At 42.8% G+C, this 27,055-nt stretch overlaps 1 protein-coding gene across 1 annotated transcript; it reads right to left on the bottom strand.

The window, feature by feature from the left end:
* On the bottom strand, positions 1–25,712 carry loxl4 (lysyl oxidase-like 4). The gene is made up of 15 exons (XM_053436774.1): positions 25,576–25,712; positions 23,809–24,147; positions 22,581–22,882; positions 22,288–22,496; positions 14,131–14,169; positions 13,327–13,540; positions 13,048–13,225; positions 8,555–8,709; positions 8,294–8,461; positions 7,814–7,976; positions 7,480–7,723; positions 6,327–6,442; positions 5,863–5,999; positions 3,207–3,318; positions 1–2,775 (listed from the first exon to the last, which is right to left on the bottom strand). Exons 2-15 carry the CDS (start codon positions 24,125–24,127, stop codon positions 2,705–2,707), a joined length of 2,427 nt encoding a protein of 808 aa, XP_053292749.1. The 5' UTR covers positions 24,128–24,147; positions 25,576–25,712; the 3' UTR covers positions 1–2,704.
* Positions 25,713–27,055: the final 1,343 nt, after the last annotated feature.

Raw genomic sequence — 27,055 nt, 5'->3', positions numbered from 1 at the left:
TTAGTATGTGATGAACTTTTATTGATTCACAGTAATGATGAATGTGATTTGCTCTTTAACTGAAACTTGCTTTGGACTCAGCCAGTGTGTGTCCTCGATAGCCACAACTTTCCTCAACAGAGAAACCTAAACAAAGCTTATCACTGTCATTCCTCAATTTTGTTTGATACTACAAAATAAACATGGGCACAGATTATTTTTAATAAAACCGCTGACAAGAAAGAAGAAAAACGAAACGCTCCCCGGTCGTTTGATGTCAAGGTGTTTGCATCACAGCTAAAGTCACATCACATGAAATAGAATTGTTACTCTGTAGATGAGGTCAAAGTCCCTGAGAGCACAGCTTTCTATGACTACAGTTGTTGATCAGCACCACGTATAGCGCACACTCTCAGTGCTTTTAAGACAGTAAAAGCGTAACTGGCCATAGTTAAAAAATACAGTAATATGATGAGAGTGGTGAGTATGAACCAACTTGAGCTATGGAATGTCATATCATTTTTAAATAACACACAGAATAGACCATGGTAATATGCTAACATGAACTGTACACAGAAAGGATTATCAGCAAACACTCATTTTAGACTTTCAGCTCCATCTACTGACATTTGAAGCCACAGTCTTGAGTAACGGGGCTGACTCTGTCATTTTTTCAAAAGCTACAACTCAAAATCACGTTGGTGAGTCAAAATCATAAAAGCCAATGAGGAGGAAGAGAATCTGCTAAAGAAATTAATTAAGTTGACATGAGTCTTTATGAGCGTCCTGGAAACTGGACGTCGTCTTAACAGGTTTAACCGCCGAGACAATAAGTCAAACACATCAAACACATTAATGGTGTAAAACAACATGATAAACACAAGTTCCATGCTGTAAAGAAGCTGGACTTGCATCATGGTTTGGTCTGGTGTGAAAAAAAAAAGACTTATTCAGCAAAGAAAGTGTAGAGAGGTACAGTCCAGTGGAGCATTGGTTAAACAATAAGGCCACTGTTTACTGTGTTCAGCGTGAACTGAGGAGTTTATTTTTTCTCGCACACAAACATGTTGTTCTCGTTGGGGAGCTGAAAATGCCAGCTTGTGGTCATCGTATATGGCTGCCTACAAAAAGGCAGCGCTGGTTGTAAAAACAAAAACTGCGCGTCCGCATAAGTCTTCCTCCAAATTTCGTCCCCGTCTTTCTTTCTGCCTTAACTTTCTCATCCTTTCTTTCCATCGCCGCATCCCTGGCTAAATCTCTCAGAATCTCTCGGTTGAAATCAGTTGTAGTAGTGAAGATGGGAATCCAGATTCTGGCCTTACCCAATTCCACATGTAACAATTCTATAGTGTTTCTTTATAAAGCACATGCTATGGCCCTAACCTTAACCGTAACCTTAAGTCTAACCCAACAGACGTAATTAAAAGGCTTTTTATATGCTCTCAAAACCCAGCCTGCCTACCTACCACAATACTGTGGTTTTGTCAGCATGGTTTCCCCTCCCTTCTAAGAGGCTGCGAGAGAAAAATCGGTACACTTACAGTTGTTTCAATCAGTTAAATAAAAAATAAAATGAAAATACTCATCTGCATTATGGAAACAATACTATATCCTCAAGCTACTGTATGAAATCACTTTTTTTACCCTGGTTAATTATGTGATAAAAACAAAAAAATATCCAGTATGGTTAATGAAATGCAAAATAACAAACTCGTTTCTGAGCATTCTGTGTGAGCGTGAACTCCATGAATAAATAAAGATACAGCATAAATAATACATTGAATATGAAACATTGAAACACAAACCTTGTTTTTTTGGGGGGATGAACATCCTAAAAAGTCAATTTGGAAGCAAATTAAAGAAATGTGGGGCCAAAACTGGAATACTGATGTTTAAAAGATAAAGTGCTTTGTTCCATAAAAATCCTTTGATCTTTGTATCTACTCTAGATGGGAAGTGTAACGACACTTTTACAAAAATAATGATTTTGTTCAAATCAAAGCAAAAATAAAATACCTAAATAACTGTAAAAGAGAATTACCCAGAATGCATTGTACAACACTGTTCACCTGATATGTAGTGAGGTTAATATAGGACAACAGTAATAGATACAGTAATTTGTTTTAAAGAGCACCAACATTGAAGCGCGGTGCAAAAGCAGTTACAAGTAATCAAATGAGTAAAGAATTTGTTTAAAAAAATCGGAAAAAGGCAATTTTTGCTACAAGTGCAATAAATTAACCTTTTCAAAAGAAATTACGCAAAGTCATAATAATTTTTTTTTCCCAGCTTTTTTGTTTTGCGTAATGATGACGTCCACTACCCTGTGAAACATTAGTTATAGCAACATTTAGGTCTTTCATGCGTATACTTTTAGAATAACTAAGTTAAGTTACTAGTAGTCCACTTTCACAAAAATCTGTATAGTTTGAAACAGTATCCTGTAGCTTCTTACATAAGAGTGAAAAACATGTGGCGTCATGCAGCCCCTGTCCCACTCTGTTTGTCATTGGCTGTTTGAGTTGAGTCTCTGTGATGGTCGCTGCTGTGATATGAAGCTGTTAGTATCCACGTCTGCCAAGGAGATGAACAGGCACCATTTTTTACGTGTTCTTTGTTACTGTGGGTGCTAAGGTCCCAAGAGCCATGGCCCATTGACCTCAGCCCACCCTGGGTAGTCTCCAGGCCCCACTGGAAGGCCTCTGTGCTGAGCCCCGGGGATGGGCTACACAAAGTTGTTGGTGATTTGCCTCTGGTGCTCAAATAGGTCTTCAGTCTCCGCACTGTATGCATCACCTGCGAGGGGGGGGGGGGGGGGGGGGGGGGGGACATATCAGTGACCACATTTACATAGACCCCAATATTCTGACTATTGACCTTATTCAGAATAAGAGCATATTTAGATTATGGTGTTTGTATGACTTGCTAATATTCCATTCATATTCCTGTTAACACTTTACAGAGCATAGTCTGATTATGACTCGTGCCATTACTTCCACTTGCTCTTATGCTCAAGGTTATTCCTCCAGGTTGAAAGCACTAACCCAGACAGTTTCATGTACAATCAATACTACAACGTATCATTTGGGGAGTTTCAAGCTTTGCAAAAACTACAACTCCAGGTTTTCCATCTTGTTTACCCCAAGGGAACGTAAACATAGTCAGCGACAAAAGAGGGGAGATATTAATATAACATGAGAAGGTGTAAATCAGTTTTCTGTCCTCACCTGCATGACATCCATACATGTACGCTCTGTGGCCGTCGTATTTGCACCGACATCTCATGACGTTATTCATGAAGTCAGACTCGGCCATGTCCATCGAAGGGTTTACTTCCACCTGCAAAACAGTACAATCATACTGAGCCTGATTCATTACTACAAGGAGTCGTTTCTGACCTTGTGACCTGCACTTGTGCGTTTCATGGGACAAATTTATTAGGAAACACGGACAATGCATAATTTGTTGTTTAACATCTAATATTGCATCTTCAGTCGCTCACAGACAAACAGAGAATAAGTCTCCTCTCTACACGCTGAGAAAACCATTTGATGTAAACACCAGTTGGATGTAACATTTTGAGAGCGCTCGCTATTAAACAGCGCTCATGGCTGGTTTCGTGTTTATAGTCGACCCCTTTCTCATCTATAAAATGCTGGATGAGTTTTCCTCACATTATTCCTATTTGTCAAGATAAATCCGCGATACATTGCTTTCACTCCCATGAACTCAACAGTGGAAGGAGGCTTACTGGGTAGCAGAGCATACGGCCTGAATAAAATGGCGGTTAAACACTTTTAACATGTGTTATGCAAAGCACAATTCATACTGGTTGGTTTTTAAGGAAAAGCCGTTGTTAAATATTTTATAACTTGTATGGAAACATGTAACAAAGACCCTTCAGCCCACATGAAACATGACAACTGGCAGCGCAAGAAGTTACACAAGGTTGTGGTTGTACCACAGTGCGGCCCCCAGCTCCTGCTCCCTACACTAAAGTAGGTACGCGATAATAAGGACTGAATTGAAGTCTCTTGCAATAGACTTGTTATGCATGCATATATGTTTATGAATGAAATCTGTCTATCTTTCAGAGCGGCTGTACTCTGTACTAATAGTCTGTCATTGGAAGAGCAGCGCTAAAACTGCTGATACAAGCGTTCTCTTAATCTGCCCTGGTGATAATACTGAGAAGTCATTTACTCTAATAGCTGCTCTGTAAACTGCTACACCCACGTTAAGTACAGGTTACAAACAGCTACGGTGAGAAGGAATGCAAGCTACACTAAAAAAAGAGAGGAACATTTTTTAGTGAATGCACAAAAACTGTCTCTTAATTTTTGTAGGTAAATTACAGTGTTGAAGTAGAGCGTCTGGGGCCTTTGCAGGGGGCTGGTTCGGTGGCAGAATGTGTCGCTCAGTGGGAAAGTGGCAATAAAAATAAAAACAGGGCAGGAGGAATTCCTCGGTGGCAAATTAGCCGTTTCTAATGGAAGGGGGGGTTGACTTGGTGCTGCTTGACTAAAGGGAGGCAATAGTTAATTGGTGTAATTGGTGTGTTTCATTAGCACTGGGTGGTTCAAGGCTAGATCTGAGGGGACCTATGCGTAAAGCCCGGGATCAGAACAGTCAGGCATCATCTGTACTTTACTAGATAAATGAAATCACACAGCAGAGAGGAGGAGAGCTGCTCGGAAAGCTGTTTGTATTTTTCCTCAGCTGCAGCCCACACGAACTCCCTGCTCGGCGGACGTTTCTCCTCTCTCCTCAGATGACCCTGACCTTTTCCCTTCCAGCACCTCGTCCAATTACATCCTCTCGTTTATCTAAACACCATTTCTGCCCTCCTCTATCATTCGTCCCTTTTTTTCCGCCTCCACATTGTCCTGTAGCAATGTACCACTTTATAATTACACCCCGCTCGACCGGCTTAAAATACATCTTCTCGGCACTATGTGTTTATATATATGAGTGTGTCACATCTATTATGAGTAAATTAAATAAATCCATCTTCAATAGAGTGTATGAGGAGTGTAATTACTAAGACTGAGTGTGATCTCCCAGACAAACTGGGTAGTGACATTCTTTCACAGCTCGGGTATAATTGGCAGCATGCTAACATCCGAGGACTGCTGCATACCATGATGGGTATGTAGAAGGAAATACATTACGGGGGATGGAGTCCTTGATGTGTTTAATCTAGGAAGCCGCAGTGGCCTCGACTGATTGACCCCAGGAATGACTGAGGCGCTGAATGGCCATGAGGAAGTTTAATTTAAGAGCCCTTGAACTTCTTTCTCACCAACTGAAATCATATGTTATTAGATTTCTTGTTGAGAGTTAGATGAGAAGATTGATACCTTTCAAACCTGTATGCTAAATTTAAGACTGTCCAGAAGCCAGTTAGCTTAGCAGAAATAAAGCAAACAAGGAGAAAAAGCTAGCTTAGCTCTCTATGAACACCAACGGCACCTCTTCAGCTAATTAATGATGATACAACTACTTGTTTGCTTAACCTGTGTTAAGATGTCACGTTATAGTTTTTATCAGATGTTGTGTTTGCCAACTACTAGACTAGCTGCAGTCTGGACAGTTTCAAAATTTGTTTCGGAAGGGTTGTATGTGAGAAGGCAAATATCCAAGTTAGATGCGTCAATTAATATGCGGAACGTTTCCTTTCAGCCCCCTGGTACGCTGTTTAAAAAATTGGAGAATTAGCCCATGTGAGAAAGCTAGTGGGCATGTTGATGAGGTTTCTAGTACGTAATGAAAAAATGCCATTGTATTCCTTTAAACACAAAGTGAATGTCATTTGTTGATTGAATTTAATATCCAAATTACACACAAAAAAGGGGAAATAAGTGACAGGAAATGAGTTCTGACCTGAAAGATGTAGTCTCCAGGCCGTACATCCGTCACATCAACCCACTGACAGTCGATGTCGTGGCGATAGGTATCCCAGCAGCCCACGGAAATACCCTGGTCGCCCATGTTATAGCAGGAGAACCGCTTCTGGACTCCTAACACACACACACACACACACACACACACACACACACCAACAACATTATCAATCACAACATCAGAGCTCATTTAACTTCCCAGTTATTTTTTAAGAGCTTACTGAATTATGCTAGACGACATGTGAGCGCTGCCTTTTCACATGAGCTGTTTCATCCGTAATATAACAAGTAAATGGAGAATGAACAAACAACAACAGCTGCGATCTAATACATTAACCACAAAGTAAAACTCTAAATGGCTGGTGCTAGAATGCTGATGTTAATTTCCTGTCTCTAATAGGAAGGAGTACTTCACTGGGACTAATGAATAGTGGTGAACGTTACCATCGGGGCAATACGTGTCCTCCAGACAGAAACTGGCCTTGTGTCCCTCTGCAACCCTCGTGCCATTCAGAGTCAGCAGGTCGTAATGTGTGAACACCTCGATGCTGTGGTAGTGCCTGGGACGAAAGAGGATAAGTCAGTGTGTGTGTGTGTGTGTGTTGTGTGTATGTCTGTAAGTGTGTGCATTTACACTAACGGAACACTGGCTCCCTATGGCTTGTAGCCTAATGACCTCACTGCTTGAACATGAGCGTGGGTGTCACCGCAACACCTCTCTCTTAGAGGCTTGTTTCAGCGGCAGCTCGGTTTGCGCAGTGCACTCAGGCTGAGTGAATGGAGGGCTTTGAAACACACATGCATGGCTCTGATGTGTTGTTGCAACAAACTGGGGCGGACCTGGCTGTGCGTGGGCCACCCTGTCCTTTGTATCACACTCAACCTGTGGTCACTGGATCGGCTCAACCGTCATTTCCATGGACCCGTGGCGTGGCGTGGCTAATGAATCTGGAGAGATAACAACTCTGTTTGGAGTCACCCTCAACTCCCTGAGACACATCTCACACAGACGACACTGTGGGGCTTCAAATGACTCCTTCTTCTCTCATGACGACAGGCCTGAGCGTGCTCTCGTCATCTGACAGGAAACTAACTTACTCTGGAATAAACTGAGAGGCAGAGAGGAATGTGTTTGGAGTAGACCTGAGGACAATATGTCATCCTTTAATAACCAATGGATACAGGCTGCTGAGGCCACGTGAGAGACAAAGACCCTATGTTTAATGCCCATGTTGCAAGCTAGGTGCAGAAACCCCTCGTCAAATCGCATGAGCACAGTTGTAACGTGTTTTCGTTCCTGGTAGCAATTGAATGCAATTAAATTAAACATAACTCAAATTACCCGAAGTGGAAGGGGCCATGTCATTATTGCGCGTTTATGCAATTTTAAACCAAGAACAGGTGTTTGTCCAAATATTTTTGACTAAAAGCCACTACTCACCTGTATCCATGGACACTCTAAACCACAGCTCTATCAAAAACAGCGCAAGGGTAACTGCACCATCCCACATAGAGCAATCATTTAAATGGTTGTTTTCACAGCAGCAGCCAAACCAAGCAAAAAACAACCTCCATGAACTCTCATGCGATGATATACCTGTGACACTGGTGCCATGTCCAGGTCTCTCTCGTAGATTTGGGTCTGAAATCGGATCGACCAAGGTTCATGATGCGAGAAGAGAAGCGCAGCAGGCGCCGGTGGCCATAAGGCCAGTTCATCCTGGCAGCAGACGAGGACAGACAGTTCTCCTCGTTGGCACAGGACAGCAGGTGGAGAGGTCGGTCTTCCAGGTAGGCTGTCTCCTGGACCAGCTGGGCGTCCAGAACAAGATCAGGTGCCGCTGAAGCAGGTCAGATGTGAGAGGTTACGTTAGGATTCAAACAGAACCAGTGGAGAAGTTTTGGAGCTTCAAGACAAAGGTGTCACTTACTTTCTGAACAGCTGACCCCGGCAGCCTTGGTACCACCTCCGCGGGGACAGTGGAGGTGGTTGTTGCGACGACATTGCTGAATTGAGAATTCTGTGCCCACACAGTGAGTTCCACTGAGGATCAACTCAGCGGAACTTGGTTCACCGGTCCAGTACCACGTGTCCTGTCAAAGGAAAGGCAACATAGAAAGTTTGTTTAGTTTTTTATCAGTGAGTGAGTAGTGAGTAGCTCTTTGTCATACAGAGGGCTGTGACTATGGATTGGTCTCCGCGTGTTGATTTGTTTAAACATCTGTTTGTTTATTCTGGAATCAATAACTCAGACATTGCTGATGGGATCTTGACAAATCTTGAACGATTGATGCCTCCGAACAAACTATTTTTGACATTCTCAAAATTACACTAATTGGTTTGGAGGAGGGACCATAACTGTCACGCTGTCAGTTATGGATGTTGTGTTGTTTGGGGGGGAAGTTTTTACCTGATGAGCACTGGCAGCAAAGCCCAGGCCGAGCTGTCTGCACACCACCATGGCCTCGTTGATGCCCCAGTTCTCACTACAGACGGAGCCCCAGCGCTTGCGACCCCCGGCCTCCATCAACACCTCCACACGGCCCTCTGATGCGAGTCTACCACCAGAAAGCCGCACCTAGAAATACATTAAGTAAAAGGAATTAAATGGATGATGCATTATCAATAACACCTCATATGTGCATGGCCTGTGATGATGTAGTGTCCATACCGTGTTCTCTATGCCGGTCTTAGGGATGTTGCAGCGTACTGAGGCATCCTGGGTATGCTTGAACGTCCATGGCTGGACTTCCTGGAAGTAGCAGTCCAAGATGGAGCGTTCTGAGCCCATACACTGGACACTGTTCATATGGATCGGTCCGGTACCTGAAGGAGGAGGAGATGTGGTCGACTGAAAGACAATGGTGGCTAAAATATGCAGGGAGAGCACAGGAGGCCACCCACTGAATCTATAACGTCATCGGTAGACTTTATCACACAGGGAAACGCACACACATACAAGTCAGGCTCTGTATTCCCTTCACTCGAATGAGCTTTCTCCGCTTTAGCGTCAATCCAACAATGAGAAGTTCCTATCTGTCTTGACAAAATGCTCCTGCAAGCCAAGCAGCAGCAGCAGCATCTACTTTGGGCATCTGTCACACATCATTACCACCATTCTGTTGCTCTGCTGTTGGCACAACAACAACAGCAACAACACTGTGTGTAGTCCGCCAGCCCGAGTGAACAAATAAGGCCAAAGCTGCAACTACAAAATAAGAGACTTTCACCAGTTTGGGTTTGTTGTTTAAAACCAGATCATTTGTGAACAACAACAAACAAGATCAGTGTGGGGAAAAAACAGCTTAAGGTTCTCTGAAAGCAAACAGCTGCAGCCATAATGACGGCGGAGTGAGAAAACACAGAACAAACTATGGCTGCAGTGTTTTCTTAAAACAAAAGGCGCAAACTGCAAGGCTAGAAATTGGGTAGCATTGAAATAAACACACACCAAAACCACAAAAACCGGGGGAAAGAGTGAAAACCCAACAAAGACGGGTGAAGAGGAAGTTGATTGAAATGGTGGAGACCAAACTGCAGCCTAACCCCATCTGTCTCTGTGTTGGTTTTGGTAGATTGAAGGCCTGCTCCCATGCTGGTCACCATGTGTGGGTTCATACATATGAAAATGACACATCTCAACCACTCCTGCCTCTATCTGCATGGCGGAGGCCGCAAACTAGATCCAAACTCCCACTGTTTAAGTTTTCAAGACAAACATGGGGCCCGGTGGAGGGACGCTCAAAATGAACAGTGACACGTTGTATTTAAACCTTCGTTTGGGAAATCCACGAAAGCCTGAAATAAATTCCAAGAAATTGGCCACACACACTCTACATGCACTGCAACACACACACATGCAGGGTGTTTCAGTCTCTAATGTATGTATAGTGCACTGTATGTCTATGTGCTTTACACAAAATTACAAAGTGAAATACCAATCTTGGTCAAGCAAGGAAATAGAAACATTGTCCCTGTAATTTAAAACACTGATGGTGATGATGGGAGCACTGGCAGATGGAGTCTGAGCAAAGATTTGAATATTTTCCTCCTTTTGATTCTCCCTGAACATCAATTTACCAAACGATCGAACATAAAACAAAACGACGACAGCAGATACAACTATGAGAGCTATAACGAGACGTGATGTAAATGTGGCGTCTTAAATTTAGTCTTTACAAGAAAAAGGTTGAGCTTGATCACTGTGTAATTTGAATTGGCAGATGCCACAGATCATTTAGACAAATTTTAAAAACTCTTCTTAGGGGATGGAAACAGTAACGTCGGTCACATTCTTGTTGAGAATAGCACAAATAGTTGGTTAGTGGTTACAAGGGAAACCCTGTTCTTTTCCTCTCTGAAATTACACTCTCGTTTAGGCACATTAATATAGTGCGTGTTGTGTTTTTCTTTCCATGCAACTTCTCTTTCTACGCCTCCAACAAAAAAAAAAACGTCTTGTCATCACTTAGAGCTGCTTCTCAGCCAATTACTAAATCATGTGGAGTTTGTGAATAGATGTGTCTGCCCCTGGGTTTTATTTTTAAATGGTAGAAGCCAATCTGCATCAAAATATTGTTTCTTTTTTTTAAAACTGGTTAACAAGTTACAAGCTGTGTTTGTGCGACAAATCTGATTAGGGAGACCACATTAGAAGTCTCTGAGTGGCCAGACTGTCTACGACCTTTATCCCATTCGCTTATCACATGAATAATTCCACTCTCTCCTGTCAGGTCCTGTTGTTAGAGAGACGGCTGCTTGACAGATTAGACAGAAATCTTGTTTCTTCCTTACGTGCTAACAGAAAGCAAGTACCACAGTGTCCATCTTATCAAAAAAGAGAAATATTGATTTTAAAACAAGGATTTTGAAGAGAATTAAATGATTAACTATGAACACACAAATGGCACATTTGCACAAAACAACATTTTAAACAATCCCCTCTTTCAGGACGTCTTTCTCAGTGAGGTCTGGCTCCATCAAAGAGTCTAATTTGGGACGTTTCCAGCGATATATAAGCCTGTGTTTATGTGGCCTTCAGAGCACATGGAAAATTATACGTCCCGGGAAAATGTCAAACAGACTCGTGTTATAGAAAAGGAAGCTGTGAGACGACTTTGAAGTCTGATCGTCCTGCGATGGCTGAATGTGTGAGAGAAAAGAGTTTGTGTGCACATGTATGTGAAGTTCAGTCAGGGCCCTATTTTAATCGTGCAAATACAAAGCGGTGGGTCACCGGCACACAGACTGAAGGGGCTTCTCTAAGTGCACCTGCTATTTTTGGTTCATGCTTGTGCATCAGTGTTATGTGCAAACAGGCCTGGTTAAGGTGGATGTTGATCAGTGAGTCTGAAGTCATTTCAGTCATAATTCTAATGTATTTCACTTTGTAAATAGTTATATAATTCTTATATGTGACAGAAGCAGTAATTTATGGTAATAAATGTCAAGAATACAATATGACCAGTCAAAACAGTGCAGTTCTCCCTCTACATCATGTTCGCCAGATCAACCAGACACAAGAATGTATACATCCTTCTGCTTTAACTCCATTTCTATCAACTAATGAAACAAATTCTAGGTTATGTGCGGGAGATCATTGAGAAGAATTGCTGACAAACTGAATGAGAGTCTTTTCGCATGATGAAAAGTAAACGTGCACAGCAGATACAGTAAGTCACTATAATCTTCTATTAGAACCATGACTTAGACTATTAGTAGTTTTATAACCACATTCATCTGTTGCATGCAAATTCAAATGCATCCACTGGTGGGAGAATTCAAATAGTTCATCCACATCTTAAGCATTGTTTCCCCAAGTTTCTACTTTGCTAACACAATCACCAAAGTGTCAGTTACCTCAGCTGCCTGACTCATCCTCGACACATTCTTCACTAAAACATTTCAGTTTAATTTGAGTTTCAAGGGCAAGAGGAAGTCAAGTGTCCAGAGCTCTGTCTGCCCAGTAACAAGAGCAGGGCCCCAAGTGAGTGTATGAGTGAATCAGCCACTCAGGACACATGCTACAGGAAACCTGCATTTCCAGGGGTGAGACAGGAAAAGTGGAGGCTAAACCTGCCACTTGTCAAACCAAACCTAAACTGCACAGCCACATCTAAATGTTATAATTCTGAGATTTTATTATATACATGTAGTCCACTCAGACACACGCAGACACACACACACACACACACACACACACACACACACAATCATGAAACTGCAGCTTTGTGGTCCCAACCTGCCACAAACCTATTCTAGGTAGAAGATTGAAAGCTTCTTGGCTTCTCCTGACAATTATACACGTCAGACTCAGACGGTTTGATCCACGATGAAGCTGAACCCTGATCCGACGACTGAAGGTGCTGATTGAAACCAGACGTGAATGGGTGTGAAGTCCTTAAACTAGATGTTAATTCTGTTGGACTCATCGAAAAGAAAGGAAGCATGACTGACATCATCTACAGAAAGTCAGGAGGATAAAAGGAAATAGAAACTAATCCAACACACACAAAAATATCCTATTCATGAACAACTGAGCAGCTAAATCAGCAGACTGCCCTCCCACATTTCATCTCAATCAGCACGATTAGAGACTACACTATGGCCGGAGGCTTGGGGAAGCTGTTCTCACATCTCCACAGGGTGGGGATGCTACTGGTGCATCTGGTTACAGACTGAACCTCTGCGTCACCAAAAGCTGGAAGTTTGAAATTCAAAGAAAAAGACCGCAGCACTCAGCGAGTGAATGAAGAGCTCGCTTGAAGCTTGCGAGATTTTGTCTGTGGCTTAAGTTACCAAACCACCCTATAAATCACCGCGGTTTATAGTAGTACACTTTGTGTGTGAGTGTGTATGTGTGCACATGTGCATGGTGTTAGTGCAGCTGGTAGTCCTGGCACAGTGGGAGATACTGGAATCAACACATTTGCTCAATCGCAGGGTGACACACATCGAAAGATTGAGACGCGAGTGCATATCAGATCGGGGCAGACAGGTGTGGTGTCTCAGAGAAGCAAACGACCGGGGAAAGTCTCCCTGCCTCTGAAGAACCGTGACGCACGATAAACACATTCAAACATCCAAACCACAGACTCAAAACAACGAGAAAAAAACGTGGAGCTTTTCAGAATTTCCAGATTGAGCTGTGTCTCTGTGTCTCACCTTGGCCCATGAAGGCTCCTTGCAGGGCGTCCTGGGCCGAACCAAAGCCCAGTTCTCTGCACACCACACTGGCTGCTGTGCGCTCCCACATATGGTCCACGATGGTCCCCCATTTACCGTCTCGGAGCACCTCCACACGACCCTCGCCCAGCCTGGGGCCTGCCTTCAGACGCACAGGCTGTACAGGGCAGCAAAGGGAAAATAACCCAGTTAATAACTCTGTTTTTTGACACACTGTATTGCGTTGTGCTTGTCTAGAACCAACTTTGATAATCTTACCACAGCTGGATAGGGGGCCTGGGGTCGTCCTGAGGACATGCGGGCAAACTGGGGTCCAGGTACACACTTGATAACTGCATGTCTCCCGCTCTTACAAGGGGTGGGACTACGGGGGATTGACAGCTGAGCATGACACTCAGATAAGGTGTTCTCGGTACCAAGACAGTGAACCTTCTCTACCCAGAATCCCTTCTTCTTCGCCATGACGCTCAATCTGGAAAAAAAGGAGAAAGTAGGTCTTTGGAACTATATACTTTAGGTCCCCTTGTTTAATGACTTAAATACTAATGCTATGCTATGCTAATGGTACGAAATACCCAGGATGTTCTGTACGAGTTTTTTGGAATGGAGGCTCTCTGCCCAAACAAGCAGGGGCAGATGCATGTATGTCAGATTAATTGATTTACATCAAGCTGAATTATGGAATTATTGCTCAGTCACGCAGGAAATATTACCTACCCCAACTTTTATTAGCAGCAATCAAAGTTTGAGTAAAAGAACGTCATTGCTTAGTGTCAAGTAATATCTAACACTCAAAACCCTGCTATTTCATCAGGACTGTTGATTAGATCTGATAGTCTTTACTGGTAACACAATCCAATTCTACAACACCTTCATCACAGTTTGATTCTAATGTTGCTAACCCCAGATTTTTTTTTGTTGCCCAAGTCGGATCTCATCATTCACAGTAACTGAATGAGAAAATTGATTTTTAAGGCCTTTGAATAAAGTTTAACTATACACGTGGGCCAGTATCTCACAGTTATAAAACGGTCAAATGAGGCCGTGAAAACATTTTATTACCTCGTTGAGGGATCTGCCACCTTGGTATCCCATATTTTCCTGTGAGAGAGTTAAAGAACAGAGATAGATGTTAGTTTTATCGGGTCTGTGTATTTGCAAAGATACCGAGACACACGCAAATCAATGTGAGGTGAGCTGGGAGAACGATTTCTGCAGACAAAGGTAGAGACTGTAAAATATACTGTCACATCTGCTTTTTTTATATGGAACCTGCCCCGGTGAGTAGTAACACAAACACACGTACTGGCTTGAAATACAGCTCAGACATTGAGTTTATCTCAAATAAAATTAATCACACCGCTCCAAATATAACTTCTTTGTATAAACCAGAATGAGTTGGTATAGCTGTAGGAAGAATGCATTTCTCTCGTTTCCTTCCGGCAGTTTCCTGTCTGTCTTTCTTTCTTTACAGCTTCAGCAGTGTATATTTCCATCTGGAATTTGGGCTGCCTGCTATTTACAGTGTTTATGTTTAGGGTAAATGGACAGTGTATCATATGTTCCTGAGCCATAGGGCACAAGCACTTCCTGTAACCACCAACATAAGGACAAGTGTTCAAACAGGAATGTGCTGAGCAACTTTAACCACATCCGCCACCTTTATATTAAATAAAGTAACAAAGAGCCTTTGAATGTAAGAATTTTTCCATTGGTTGATGCAATATAAAAGATATTTGTACATAACGACAGGATGTAAGGACTTTAAAAGGATTTTCAAAAAGAACCCACAAGGTATTTTTGTTGTTAACCTTCAAAGACACACATAGTCCCAAAAAAAAATTCAAAACATTCAACATCACTGATGTACAACATTTCTGGGAAAACAGGGTTTGACCAAGCACAGTGTACAAACAAAAACTCTGGCACGCCGCGCGTCTGAGAGAAAGTGCCAGAACCAAATAGAAGTTCGTCTGGCTGACTCGAGAGAGCGACGCAGAGGAAAGCCTTCTGTTCTCTTGGCAGACAAGCAGAGCAGATGTGCCAGCTCGTGCCAGGACATCCACAAAATCCACTGCAAAGAGCATGCACCAACATTCACATGAATTACTGCAAAACACTCAGAGATACACACACACACACACACACACACACACACACACACACACACACACACACACACATCTCCCAGTTTAATTTCGGAGCTGTGTTGGCAAAAGTACACACATTCCTTACTTAAGTTAAGTACAGATACTAGTGTTAGAAATGACTCAAGTAAAAATATAAGTACTGATTCAACCTCTTTACTCAAGTAAAAGTATTGCTCTGTACTTGCTCTGAAATGTATTCAAAAAAGTATACAAGTAATAAGTTCCCCTCTGAAGCCATTTTGTAACTTAAACCACTACTATTTTCAAATAATGTATAACAACAATAGATTTAGCACTGGTTAAAGCAATAAAAGATTTGTGAGCACCAAAAATAGTCTTGGAGGAAATGTGAACAATGTATTGATTGTAGTATTCTTAATTTAAATAAGGCCGAGGATGGATATATTTTTGATCTGCTTTGTTGTCGATGTTATCAGCGATGTTGGCTTTATCTCCACCTTCTTCCATGTTAGTTACGTTGCGTTACTTATGTTGTGTGTTATATTCCCTGATAGATATATAACAAGGACAAATTTTTTCTGTGTTATTTTTCCATTCAGTTTTAAAATGTGTCTCGGTGTTGGGGAACCTGCACTCGATGACAAATGATTTCAAAAGATCTCCTCAAATGCATCAAAATGAAAAAGAACGATCCTGTTTTGAAAATGTAAGCAGGGGAAAGTACAGATATTTGTGTTCAAATGTATAGAGTAAAAGTTAAAAGTTGTAGTAAAGGAAAAATCAACTTAAATACTGTAACAGAGTACTTGTACTTTGTTACTTCCCACCTCTGATTCAGGCTGGGAAATGCTCTAATGCTTTTCTGGCTTTTTTGGCTACAGTGAAGAAATGTTCATTAAAACATGCCTCATGTATGAAAGCAGAGACGGGTCAATATTTGTATTTCTGACACGAGCTCTCGACATTCCCGTTACATTAGAGCAGGGAACATTAAAAACAAACTGGTCCTCAGTGTTGGAATCAAGAGCAGCATTGTTATGGACGTGATGCGATGTGGACGGTCGTGTGAAGTCACGGGCTGCTGAGTGTGCACTTTCCGAAATCAGGTAACGATTTGTTTGCTGATACTGCGAGCAGTCAGTGGAGAGGAGACCTCTCCTCCAAATACTAGTATTTGGCACCGGAAAAAAAATACTTTATGTGAGTGAGTTTTAGAAAACGAGTGCACCTTCATTCCCAACATATTTGTGCGAACCTGCAGAAGCTATTTTCAAATAGACTTAAGGTCATTTCTTTGGCCCATTTGCAACACAAATACACCTCTGAGTGTTTAAATCTGGAACATGTGTGGAGGAAATCTACGGCTTCTCTTCAAAGTTACTTCGACTGTTTCACTTGATGAGGCAGAAAAAAGTCATGTGATTTTAAAACACGTTCATGGCTCTAAATAAAGCAATGACACAAGACCTGCTGTAAACTGCCTCTGACACATTGTATATAATTTAACGCTTATTTTTTACAGTGTCTTGTAAATATATATTAAATGGTTCTACCATGTGGTTCTGCACGGCCATGTCATCGGGGGACAGACACACACACACCCACACACACACATACACACACACACACACACACACACACACACACACACACACACACACACACACACACACATTTTTCCATAAGGCAAACATGTCTGTGACTTGTTTGTGACCTCCCCTCAGACCAATGAGCAAACAATTTCCCCTCTTCAGAAACCAGCAGGACTAACCAGTCTATAAATGATACCTTCATCTCTTTCATTTGACTCTATCACAGTACTGCATCTGACCGTTGAACTTCATTAAATAACAATAAAATGCATAAATCTCACTTTTTTAACACATAACTATAAATAGGTCCTTCTCTAAGTTACAATGGCTATATGACTATTACCATACCAGAGGCAGTAGCTGTGGTGAGAACAGTATGAGAGGATTTCTGCTGATGCGGTGAATAGTCAGCCTCAGAATTAGTTTGTTTTGCTGCAGCGTAGCATTCATCAGTCGTGCTTAACCAAACACTGAGTCCTGCACTTGCTGTGGAGCCAAGAGAACAGAGGCTTAAGTCAGGGAGTCCCACCCGCCTGTTAGAAGACAAGCATTACACCACCATGTGTGTGTTTTATCACAATCACTCTGACGCTAACTGGTGTTACTTCTAGATCTTCTTGTTTTAATGGTAAAAAATTAAAACATGCTTGAAAAATTCCATAAATATTATTTAGAATCACCCAGTGGAAATCATGATCGCGTCATCTTTTGAGGTATTGTTGCCACAAGGAGGCCTTGCTAACTGTAGTGAACAAACTCTTCTTGCAGCAGAAAACACGGCATGTTTTGGATGCTATCAGGATCTTATCAGTGAAAATTTTTTTTTCACTTTTTCATATATATTTTGAATATAATCTTGTATTATAGTTTGGTCCTTTTAAAAACATTGTTATTTACTAGGGGTATAAGGGTATTACACTTTTAATTAGATTTGTAGTTAAAACAAAGGTGCATGTAATACATTATTTCCTCATATAGAGCATATTGAAATATTATTGTATATTGTATCCATGAAAATGATCTTGCATGTCGAAATAGTTGCTAAATATTCAAGACCAGAGTGACCTGATAAAAATCTCTTGAACTCAGTTTGAAGGATGGCTTCCACAGTTTGTTCCAAACCACACAAATGGCCACTGGCATGCATACAGAAATTATAAGATTGGGGATTAAATTAGAGAGAAGGTCCCTGAGGAAGATCACACAGACACCAGACAGGAAAACCAGCCTTGGTCACACAAAATGTCACCTAAAAGCCTGGAAATGATACCCTCACGGGAAGATTTCAGCTGAAACATAATTAAACATAAAATGCCGGGTTAAGTCCCCAAATCACCCGGTGACAGAGGAAGACAGACAGCCGCTGACACAGCTGCAAACTGCTGCTGTAATTGGACATATTTCACCAGCGCAAGCAAAAATCGGGCTCGTGTGACTGCTGCTCCTGTTCTCTCTCTCTCTGTCTCTCGCCATCGCCTCTTGCTCCTCTTATCCTCTTCCTCCCCGTGCACTAACTCTGTCTTATTCTCTCTCACAGCTATAATTGGGGGTGTTTTTTCACTCTCAGCAGAAACCCTGGAGAGCCTTGGTCCTGACCAACCTGTAATTACAGCATCTTCAGAGTCTCATCCAAGAGACACGGGGAGCCCAGAGACATGGCAGTGATCCGGGATTTTCTTAGAATGGACTGGGAGACTTGGGGTAAGGTGGAGGAACATGGGGGGCGTGTCTCTGGCTAAATTTGGTCAAATCATGTAACACAATCTTGAGCTGTTTTGGCGAAAGTGGACGATGTTACATGAAAACTGAACGTTATGTTGTTTCTGGGTCCGAAAGCACTCACTGATCACTGTATTGTGAGCTCGCCATTTTGTAGTGTTGTCTGAATGTTTACTGAAGTTTTTTATAGCATATATAATGGCAGGCTGTTTCCCACAATGCATCATGAAAAACAGTGTTCAACCAATGGTCACTAACCGAGCAGGGCAGCAGGAACAGCCCGACCTGTATTTACATTATAAATGTAAATACAAGCAGGAAGGGGCATCGCAGCCCAAACTTAGGGAAACAAGTTTATTTCTACATTTAAAGACGTTGTTTTTACATTAAAGTATTGATACTTGTTGTTTTTTTTCCTATGGGATTTTCCACCATTGTCGTACGTCATAATCCTGCGACAACGACGTCACTACCGACACAGAGGAAATAAGCAGAGTAGCGTCCAAATGTTTTTTGTTTGTTTTTTGCCCGATGAGCTCACTACATAGTTCTCCATATAGAATCAGGAGGTAGGTAATAGGGAGTGAGGGGGTGATTTCGGACACAACCTATATGATTTTGTTCACATTTAAACCTTCAAGTAACCATAATTCAACAGATGAATCAGAATGAGCCGTTTTTCAAATTTCTCCTCTGGTTGCTAATGTCAGTTTAAAAAAACATTCCACTTTATCCTGACTTTACAAACCAAAAGCTGTAAAATAACTGAAGTATATACTGAGGCATGTGTACACCTTGAACCAGTCTGGGGTCAACAACATGCAGTGAGAGAGAACAGATTTGCGTCTGTGGGGAACGAAAACAGGTTCGGATTTGGAAACAAACACATCATCGTGGTTCAGGCTTCAGCAAAACAAAAGGTCAGACTCTGGACGGGCAAACCGAGAGTATCAAATCACGACCGTCACAACCCTGCAGGCGTCACGCCAGGACCTTCAGGCTGCCGCAGCCCTCTCTCTCTCTCTTCATGGTCAGCAGCCAAATCTCTTGTGATGCAGCATAGACTGTGAATAAAGATGGAGGACGTGACTGCTGCCAAGAAGTGAAGCCAAAGTGTCTCGATCACCGCCTGGTGACGGGCTGCAGTATAGGTAAAGAACTTTGCCTCCTCCATGTTAATAGATGGGGCATGGACCAAACTAAAAAGTAAAAGCACAAGTCCTGTTCATTTTTATCAAAGATGTCTTATATTAAGATATTAAGATATTAAGTTTTCATCCTGTCTCTTTGTTGGTTGTTTGGTTTGTATGTTTGTTTGTGAGCAAAATTAGACATAAACAGCTCAATATATTTCCACGAACCTTGGTGGAAGGATGGATCAGGGAAGAATCCATTACATTTGTGTGCGGGTCTGGATTACTTTCTTCTAACATTGCGAAATTGGTTTTCACCATTTTCTCAGGAGGATAATCCATCGATCTTGATGAAAAAGATTCAGGTACAGTTTGACTGAATCAGTTGGACCTTTGCGGCGGTATCTAGTCTAGTTGTATGTTATCTTACTGATATATTCAGTTGTTCATCTTTCTGGTTTTAATTAGTTATTCGATGCAGTAAAAATTAGGTAAACCAATGTCATGATTGACGGCTAAGATGCGATTGGTGTAGTGTATCGGCGGGACTTGGCTACTGCGCAGACTATGGCACCAAATGTGCAAGATGGCAGCGTATTTGGGATATTTTGGCTTCATCTATGAATAGTGGGATGAACTGGAGATGTGTCTTCCATCTTTTATATACAGTCTTTGTGTTGTAGTCGTCCAAATCTACCCATGTAACTCGTCACTTAACTGTCACTACTGCTCCTGCACTGTAATTGAAAATCAAAGCGAGGCATGAGAAGGGTCACACCCCTGCAATGCGGGGAAACCTCGTTCTAATAAACGATCCAGTGCCGACTGTGAACAGAGTCAGGCCAGGCTGTTCAACGACAGCTCACTCGGAGGACCTTTTATTGCTGAAGATATGATGCCCGATGATGTCCTCCTCCAACAATAGAATCCAGTTATAGCTTCACCGTGTTCCCAATAACATCCACTTCAATGGAGATAGCTTAACTCAAGGGCAATGCAGAAATACTTTAAGTGAGTGTGTGCGCTCCAACGGGGGCAGTTTGTACAGTCATTAAAAAGTTAGAAAAGTCTATAAAACAAATAATTTACCCCCTCAGCGGTTACAGCGCTTCAGTAGCACAAGGGATCTAGCACCTAGAGTACGGAGCAGATGTTGCGGTCTGTCCTCAGTTGAGTCAGAGGAACTCAGGCCAGGAGAGGGAAGGAATGGCTGAACTGTGAATCACCTATGGCCGGCAGCTCTCCGGGAGGAACAAAATCCAGCCGGGTTCCCCTTCCACTGAGGACAGCGAATGTTCCGACACTATTTATTCTCATAATAGCACTGGAGCATTTCTCTGCTAATGTGTGGTCCGCTTCCTGTGGTGTGTATGAGCAGAGCCTTCCCTAAACCACCGTCAATGTTTTTCTTTCTTTTTTCTTTAGCAGTGAAAAGGAGAGGAAATGTAGGTTAGTGTCAGTGCGGTGAAAGGAGACAGCTTAGGACAATGTATTATGTGTCACTGTTTGTACGTGGGGGCCAAGTGTACGTACGTGCTAGAGATGTCGAACCTTAACACTTTAAAAAAAGTAAAAATTTGACATTTTGAAAGATATTTTAATTTGGTTTCCTGTCAAGAGTTAGATGAAACGACTGTCCCCATATTTCTCAGTGCTGCAGCTGGAAATAGCAGCTGGCTTAGTCTAGAAAATAGACTACATCCAAAGATACAAAACTGACCTATCAGGCCTATTTCCAGGCTCTATGCTAAAGCAAGCAAACTGCCACTGGTTCCAGCTACATATTTACCATACAAGCATCAGAGTAGTGTCTTCTCATCTAACTCTTGGAAAGAAGCAAACTAGTTTTCATCTGTCAAAATGTTCTCTGAACCGAAAAATGTCTGTAGCACTGAGTATCAAAGAATATGCCACAAGTACATAAACTATGGCTGATGGAAACCTAAGTCTATTATTCTCTGGTTTTAATCACATTTCCCCTAATGTACGAGTGTTTTATTCAGAAAGGTATTTGTAGTAACGTCACACGGCACGCCTCAGGCTTTTAGATTAAATGTGAAGAGATGCAGAGCTCAAGCCTCAGGCCAACAAGACCAGTCGCTTCACCCAGATCCTCATCCCACTCTCCAATAGCTAACCGTCGCACACATGGTATTGATGGGACAGTTAAAGTACAATCACCAGCTGATATTACACCTCAGTATTGGACCAAAAAAAAAAATTAAAGGGAGGCTGTTTGTCTGAGACCTGCAACCTGAAGATAGCATCGGAGAGACACAGGGAACGAGAGTGAGCAAGAGGCAATGAGGTGAGGAGCGTTGATCTGCCTAGAGAGAGGAGGAGACGAAGGGCAGCGGAGAGGGGACAGGGATCCCTTTATCATCATCCTGAGGATGAGGAGGGGAGGGGGAGAGAAGCAGGACACGGAGGAGAAGTAGCTGGGCGAAGAAGATAAGGCAAACAAAATGCCTTTATTCAACCAGGCTCTTAACAGGATGCCACCGTTGTTGGGTTTATTTCTTTTGAGGATGTCTTTTTATTCATTTAACAAGGGGCTGCACGGCAGAGCATGCTTCCATTCTGAAAATACAGTCAGGGGCCAAATGGTTTGTAATTCAATACCTCCAGTTCATAAAAACAACTGCAGGGGGAATTCACACTCACTTGTATGTTCTGGCGTTGTGTTGCGTGGCCTCTGGAAAGCCGAGCATCCCGCACACAACCCGGCTGCTGTTGAGACTCCAACCCTGATCACAGACCTGCCTCCACCTCCCAGCATGCCTCACTTCCACCACACCCTCCGTGATCAGGTTCTTCTTCTTGGTAGCCATGAGGATGGGACGAAGACGGACCTCCTCGATTCGCACCTTGCCCTTGAGGGAGAAAACACATCGCATCCGCTGTTAAATGTCTGTGTAAGAATACCACAGGGACGGATCAGAAGCGAACTGGTGTACCTGGTTCTGGTGGTGTCTCTGGAACCGTGGGACCTCAGCCGGATGTCCGTTTCCGTAGTAGCCGTATCCTGGATGCCTGCGGGTGGCCACCTGTCCCTGCCACTGGGGGGCGGGGCTGCCGTTGGGCCTGATGGCAGCGGTGTAGCCCCTACTGGCCGTCTGGTTCAGCCTGCGCTCGGTCGTGCACACCACCCCCAGGTCTTCGGAGTGTTTACAGTCGTTCACCCCCCAGCCGTTGTGTTTGCAGTCCTTTAGGGACTTCTCCGAGCCTTCACAGCGAACATTATCCATCCATATTGGGCCTTGTGAAAGAAACAATTCATTACCCCCTTCGTTGTAATTTTTTATTGATTGTCCAATAGACAGTCGGGGCAATGCATCTGCACAGGGGCTGGAATCAGTCCCTTAACACCCAACACTTGACTTTTACTGGCACGCTGATTTAGGGTTGCACCTTTGCGGCGTGTTTAGCAGTAGATACACGGTATATTACAAAGAAGGGTGCTGTAGATCCTACTCTTTAAATCCACTCAACCTTCTCTTTAATTTGGATTTAAAAGCAGCAGTAAAGAATGTCCATAAACCACAGCAAGTGTTGCACAACTCTGGCAGAGTGAACGCTGTCATTATTCTAGAACAAATGCCCTTTTTCGGCCCATATATTTGCTCTGCCAGCCTGCCGGGCGACCTTAACAAGACGTAGACTCCAATCCCACTACAAGTTATCTTTGTCACTTTATGATGTTAGTTATTTTGGATGTCTAAATTGGTGGTCTTTTCATGAAGCCGTGCACTTAATGAGTTGTGGTGCACGTACGCTGCAGCATGGAAGTTTGGGAGGAGATTAAACGGTCGTGTGTGGATGCCTACCACTGAGTCTAAGCCTTAAATCTGTTAAATGACTATGTTAATCTGATGGGCCTCCTCCAGAGCAGACATTTTCACTTGTAATAGCAGGAAAAAGCACAGGTGGAATTAATACCACGCAGATGGCTGTGTTCCAATCATGTCCTGGATATAAAAATGGACGACGTGTCCCAACCTCCTCCCGTTGTACGAAAACGAAGTAAAGAGGCACCGTCTTTTACTTTGCTGTCATTTGGAGACAGAGTAGTTTGACCAATCATATTGAGCAGGCTTTGGTCGTTCATGGATAAAAGTGACCTTTGACCTTCCATCAGTAACATTTGGTGTATTTGTCATTTAGATACAGGAATAGCTCTCTTACCCTCTCCTTCTCCGTACTTGGCGCTGTGGGCCCACGTTATGCCGCTCTGGTAGCCCAGCTCTTGGCACACCACGTTGGCCAGCTTGATGTTGACCTCGTCGTCGCACACGGTGCCCCACGTGTTGTTGTGCAGCACCTCCACGCGGCCCTCGTTCAGCTCCCGCGCAAAGTTGCCCGCCAGGCGCACTTTGGCGGCGGGCGCACGCGGCGACCTGCGCAGAGGCGAGGTGGCCCGGCGAGGCTCCGCGTGCGCTGGGCCACACAGGGAGAGCAGAGCGGGTAGGAGGAGGAAGAAGCTGAGGAAGAGGGTGTGGGTCATCCTGACTGAGAGGAGGGGGCCTGCAGGTAGAGATCTTCGTTAGTTTATTCTACTAATTATTAATTGCACGATGGTATTATTTATTTGTCACCAGTTTACTCAATTAATGTATTAATTAACCAATCAAGCAAGCAGCCTACAAAGCCAACGATTTTGGAATGATAAACATCTATCATCCATTTTAAGTGCATCCTGAATAAATAATAAATACTTTAGCACTTTTCAACAGAGTACAGAATGCTGCCCACCCGAAAACAAATGGTTAAAACACAAAAGGAGGTGCATTGATAATAATGGTAATATAAATACTATTGGAAATAAACCACACGTAAATTCAGGTATATACCATTTATAAAGAACATAAAGTATGTTTTTAGTTGAGACTACAGCTTTAATTCCTCTCGCAATACATTCCAGAGCTTTATTGGGGCCCTGAGGACAAACACTTTGTCCCCCTTAGTTTTCAGCCTAGATTCAGGAGGCGACAGCAGAACATTGATTAAAACTATAACACTTGAAGAGAAAGTAATTATTTTTAACCCATCCAGAGTAAAGTAATTCCTTTAACAAGAGTCAACAACAGTCAGCAATGGACCAATGGTGACATCCTCTGGACAAAAAAGTTCAGGTAGTCTACTCCTGCACCAGAAAACATCCTGTGCAATGCTGTTCACAAGAAACCAGTGAGGTCCTGAAAACACGAGGCTATCGATAAGGGATGCCTGACATGTTGCATTCCAGCTTTTGATATCAGCCACTGGTGCCAGATAAATCGCACACTGACGCAGTGGAAGCCCATAAAATCAAACACTTTTCTCTCATGTCAAGTGGAGGCACAGCGTATAATTTCACCCGCTTGAGCTTGTTATGCAATTCACATGAATAAACATCCCCCGAGGCAAACTAACCAGACAGAGACATGAAGGCAGTGTTTTAACTTGGGGCGAACAAGTGTCGCAGCTAAACTAGAGGGCAGCGGTGGAGACAGATGCTGATACACCATGACACTGCAGGCCGCAGGACGACACTGCACTGAGCACAAAATATATATACACAGAAATCTCATTTTTCCACTGTGGGGGATGAAATAACAACGGGGCAAACAAACAACAAGCAGCTGCAGGAAGCAAATTGAACAAATCACAGTAGCTTCTATTCTTTAAATCCTTGCACTTTATATATTTACTGCTTAATTCAGTGTTAAAACCAACTTTAAATTCTAATTTGTTCTAAATGCTTGAATTCTTTGCTTTACAGCTGAAAACTTTAAAAATGATTATAATTTAAAGTATCAGGAGAGGAGGAAAGCAACATGTGCCTACAACCTCTTAAAACACCTGTTACATACATTTGTATTTAAATAATAAAAACACAGAATATAAAAATAACGGATAAAAATCCAACTCTAGTTTTTCCTTCAGGAGAAGTTAAAGTGAAAGTCAGCTCACCTGGCCGGCAGCAGATGTTCGCAGTGCAGGACGTCACTGCCTAGGGGAGAGTGACTGAGTGAAGGAGTGTGTCAACTAAATGCTCTCCTTAGTCAATCCTCCCTTCCTCCCTCCTTCTCCCTATATCCCTCCCTGCCTCCCTCCCTGCCTCCCTCCCTCCTCCTGTGCTCTCGCTCCCTCGAGGACTCTTTTGCTTTTACAGGAGTATTGACTTAATTCACACGCTACATAAGTAAAGCTGATTTATTAGATAAAGCAACAACAACTGTCCTGTGAAATCTAAAAGTATCAAAGTCGCATTTTGACTCATTCTGTTTCTTTCTTTTGAGATTTCTTGGTAAATTGTGTTTCAAGATGTTTAGTATCCCAGGACTTCAAACACACTTGTATCAGTTTAATTTCATTGAACTTGAATCCTGTGTTTCACTCTGGGCTTCTCTGCTCTGCTCTTCTCTGATTGGCTGAAGAGGCCTTACACAATCGCGCAGCTTTGCGGTAAACGTGTGTAAATGTAACCCACAGGAAGGACTCAGCTTCCAGAATAGTTTTCAAACATCAAGTTCCAAGTGTCTTAAAGAAGCTCCCTGTACCACAGGGTAGATATTTCCTTGTTGAGATGGCCGCAAACCACTGACTCTAAAAAAGGCCCAGCCTCACCGTAGCTATGGTGAACGTGACTTATGAGAACATGCCTTTACCACCCCTGCCCAGGTTTATGTTACTACAGCATAACGTGTCATTATGGTATAGAAAGCATAAAGATTTAACTCATCAGTGTAGATTCAGATTTAAAGGATGAGAGAAAAGTCCTGATCGTGGTCGGGGTCACTTCAGTGCTCGGCCCTCATCCCCCTCAGGTTCCTGCTCAGTTCTTTCGACATGTTCCAAACTTGTTTATTTGTGTTTTGAGCCATTTCAGGAGGATGCGGGACCAATTTAGCAACATGGAAATGTTGGGCCTCGGGGTGTTGTGTTGATAAACTGTACTTCAGTTGTTCACGTAAACCTCAGCGGGTACCTTTTCCTAGGCAGTGCGGGTTATTCATAGGCATGAGAAATTACAGTCGTGACAGGGGCGGTAGCAACCAAATCATCGACTAACACCGTAAAGACACTTTGTATTCTGATTTCCTAAAGGGTGTAAAAAATTGCACATACTGTAACGTTTGAAAGTGGTCTCAGACCCTTGCTAAACGCTTTTGAAGCTGTAATTGGTGCAACTGGGTGGCGAGATGGTGGGCCCTCCCTGGGTTGTAAACCCCGAACAGGAAGAGCAGACCCCCTATTAGCAGGTCCCAAATCAGAGGGATCTCCAAGGCCGATGGGGAGAGGAAAGAGAGAGGGGAAGAGGGAGGAAAAAGGAAAAGTGAAAAAAGGGGCTGCTGAGGTTAAAAATACAAACATCATTGCTCTGTGCTGTGTGTGACATCCCTCCATTATACCTTGTGATGCACTGTTGCATATCAGACTAATTAAACTA

Source organism: Pleuronectes platessa, chromosome 12 (genome assembly GCF_947347685.1).
Source record: "Pleuronectes platessa chromosome 12, fPlePla1.1, whole genome shotgun sequence".
Taxonomy (NCBI): domain Eukaryota; kingdom Metazoa; phylum Chordata; class Actinopteri; order Pleuronectiformes; family Pleuronectidae; genus Pleuronectes; species Pleuronectes platessa.
Note: the sequence above shows the minus strand (reverse complement) of the source record. Positions and strands in the feature narration are given on the sequence as shown.

Bases quoted from the DNA above. Each gene is read 5' to 3' on its own strand.
- loxl4 (XM_053436774.1), bottom strand. From the start codon at position 24,127: ATGACCCACACCCTCTTCCTCAGCTTCTTCCTCCTCCTACCCGCTCTG. The intron at 13,541-14,130 runs GTAATAAAATGT...CTTTTTTTCCAG, and splicing joins GTGGCAGATCCCTCAACGAG to ATTGAGCGTCATGGCGAAGA. The intron at 7,977-8,293 runs GTAAAAACTTCC...TTCCTTTGACAG, and splicing joins TTGCTGCCAGTGCTCATCAG to GACACGTGGTACTGGACCGG.